Source organism: Cyprinodon variegatus, unplaced genomic scaffold (assembly GCF_000732505.1).
Source record: "Cyprinodon variegatus isolate N-32 unplaced genomic scaffold, C_variegatus-1.0 Scaffold1259, whole genome shotgun sequence".
In the NCBI taxonomy this organism is placed as follows: Eukaryota; Metazoa; Chordata; class Actinopteri; order Cyprinodontiformes; family Cyprinodontidae; genus Cyprinodon; species Cyprinodon variegatus.
The window spans coordinates 185,685-188,326 of NW_015151712.1; the positions used below are offsets into that span (position 1 = coordinate 185,685).

At 35.8% G+C, this 2,642-nt stretch overlaps 1 protein-coding gene across 1 annotated transcript in view; it reads right to left on the minus strand.

Annotated features, from left to right (window-relative positions):
• The window catches only part of LOC107102468 (kinesin-like protein KIF26B), a gene marked incomplete at its 5' end in the record, with an annotated part of 30,033 nt that overhangs the window by 19,494 nt on the left and 7,897 nt on the right, over positions 1 to 2,642 (minus strand). The window contains 2 exons of the mRNA XM_015401792.1: positions 316 to 654; positions 2,007 to 2,178. Of these exons, the coding sequence (XP_015257278.1) occupies positions 316 to 654; positions 2,007 to 2,178 (511 nt within the window). The remainder of the gene's footprint in view (positions 1 to 315; positions 655 to 2,006; positions 2,179 to 2,642) is intronic.

Sequence of the window (2,642 nt, forward strand, 5' to 3'; positions counted from 1 at the left end):
CATATTTTGTTAAAAGGCCAAATAAGGACTTCAAACCAAAAAAAAAAAGAAATTTTTTGTTTTGTTTTTTTCTTTGATCAGGCTTTAAAGGGTTAATGTATGCTGACATCTGACCTTTAAAAACAATCAACCAAATCAAACACATTTTTCCAAAATTTGTATAAATTTTTCTCCACCTGGCATTTAGCATGTAAAAATAATTTAGAAAATCCTTACTAACCGAAAACAGAAAAATTGAATATGTAAATTCTTTTATAAATGTATCTGTTTTAGAGAGTACATATAGTTCTAGTTTAAGCTGTATAATCCTCTGACCTTGTTCTGGACTCCAGCTGTTTGACCGTGACCATGTGTTTGATGGTGCTCAGGCGTTTTCCCTCGGAGCAAAGCTGGGACAATCGGCACAAACTCTGGAGGTCCCTCGTTGTCTGTCAGCTCTCTGTCGGACACAGGCGCCCCATTTGGGCCCACGTAGATAACAGTGTCACAAGACTGCTCGCTGCTCGAGTACTCGTCAGGGTCACTGGATAGTCTTAGCAGCGGCAGTTCAGAGTCAGTGTCACCACGGTGATGGAAAGGTCGTAGGTGGGTCGGACGACGCATGCGACCCTCCTCACAGGAGCTTTCTCCTCCAGAGGAGCTTGATGTATATTGCTGCAAAAAGATGGTGATAAAGAGAGTTAAAATCTTTTACATTTGTTTTTCATTGTCCTCTTCACTGAACTTGCAAGAGCCCTAAATCTTAATAAAGAAAAAGGCTTCCGAAGCAGCTTCAGACCCGTATCTTGTTGCAAACTAACTTTAAAAACTACAATTGCTGTGTACCTTACATTTTCTAGATTTCAAACTGTGGCACAACCTGTGGCACCACTAACCTGACACTAACCATTACTCTCACCTAGAAAAAGCCAAAGTTCTTGTATCAAATCTTATTGAAAAAAAAAGACAAGAGGGCAACCATCCATATCATTTCCTTTCTAAGTTATATAGTTTAAAAAACAAACATTTGCGATAGTGAGCACGTCTGTCCATAAAAGAAACAGTAAACTGGTCAAACTAAGCAGCTTTTATTAGCTTATGAGGCTCAAAGTCAGCTGGGTTTTCTCGTTCCCACTATAACCTTCTCATCAATATTTCTTAACGACAAACATGTTTAATAAATTTTTTATCCATAAAAAACTAACAAATTTAACATTACTTTAGCAGTGGTAGTTTGATTAATATAATTCTGCTTTTAAGTGAAATGTTATCTTTTTTCATGATATATTCTTTTTATATACTCATATCTGACATGTCCTCAATGGGAGTGAAGTGTAAAAAAATTAGTTCTTTGTGTTTATACAACCTGGCAAATAAAACAGCATATGTGATATAATCCTCTAACAGAAAAAGCAGTATTAACATTTTTGCATATGATAGCAGTAATAATAACATGGAGATTTGATTGTGAATTACAAAACATATGATACTAAAAAAGTTAAACTGTTTAGCTCATTTTAGAATATATGCACATACAGTAAATAGATTAATCATTAAATTAAGCCTCCTAAAAAGATTCAAGATCAGGTCCATCTACTGGAAACATCTCACATCTGAAATCTTGTTTTCAGTGGTTTTTGGTCTTTAGATATTAACATTTCGTTCTCTGCTTAACAGTTACTAAAAGAGCAGTTGTACATAAATAAACAATGTATTAGATGACATCCATTTTAACATAACATAAACATTATGTTTTTAAAAGACTTCTTTAGAAACATAGCTGCCCTGCAGGAATGTCTGAGCGTAAAACATGCAATCTGCATTACAGTAGCTAAGGGTATAATTCAGAGCAGATTTTTGACTGACAAGTTTACTGAATTTTAGTTGAACAAGGTGATATAGTGCTACAAGTACTTTTCAAAATAAAATTATGGTTGAAAAATAGCGAGACATTAATAGTCCATGTTCAAGTCTCAGTTTTTTCCTTCTCAGAAGAAAAATCTCTATATTTTAAGAAGCAAACTTACCACAGTTACTTTAGTTTTCTTCTTTTTCATGCGGAGGACGCGTGAGGCAATCTGGATGGTGGAGAGGGTTTCTGAGAAATCTCTGGGTGAGGCGGAGATGTGAGCAATCATGGTGGTCCTGCAGTTCATGTTGCCTAGCGACTCCCTTAGCAACATGGTCAGCTTGCTGTCCCTGGTTACATGTATAGATGAGATGTGAGCAGTGAAGACAGGTTTGAAATTCATATATGTGTACGACATAATGAATGAAGCAGGGGTCGTTGTTCTTCTGACATTAACAGCAAATTCAAACTGAACTACATACACACAGTACCTTGTAAAAGTATTCAGACCTCTTCAACTTTTTCACAGGTTGCTTTATACCCACACATGTCCATGTATTTTTTATTTGGATTTTAAATGACAGATCAAAGCAATTCTATAGAGTCATTGGATTAGTGGAAAGATGTGTTGCCTGGAAATTAAAAGTTTGTCAGTTTGATTTCCTCTTCTCTTACTACATGTTAATTAGGTCTCATGCAATTCCCAAACCTCAAGGTGTCAATTTATCTGGTGTTGGTGAGTGAGCATTATAGGTGCAGTCTTGAAAATGTGACGTTAATATAAAAGCTTGCTGAGTCGTCTGTATTGATTGAT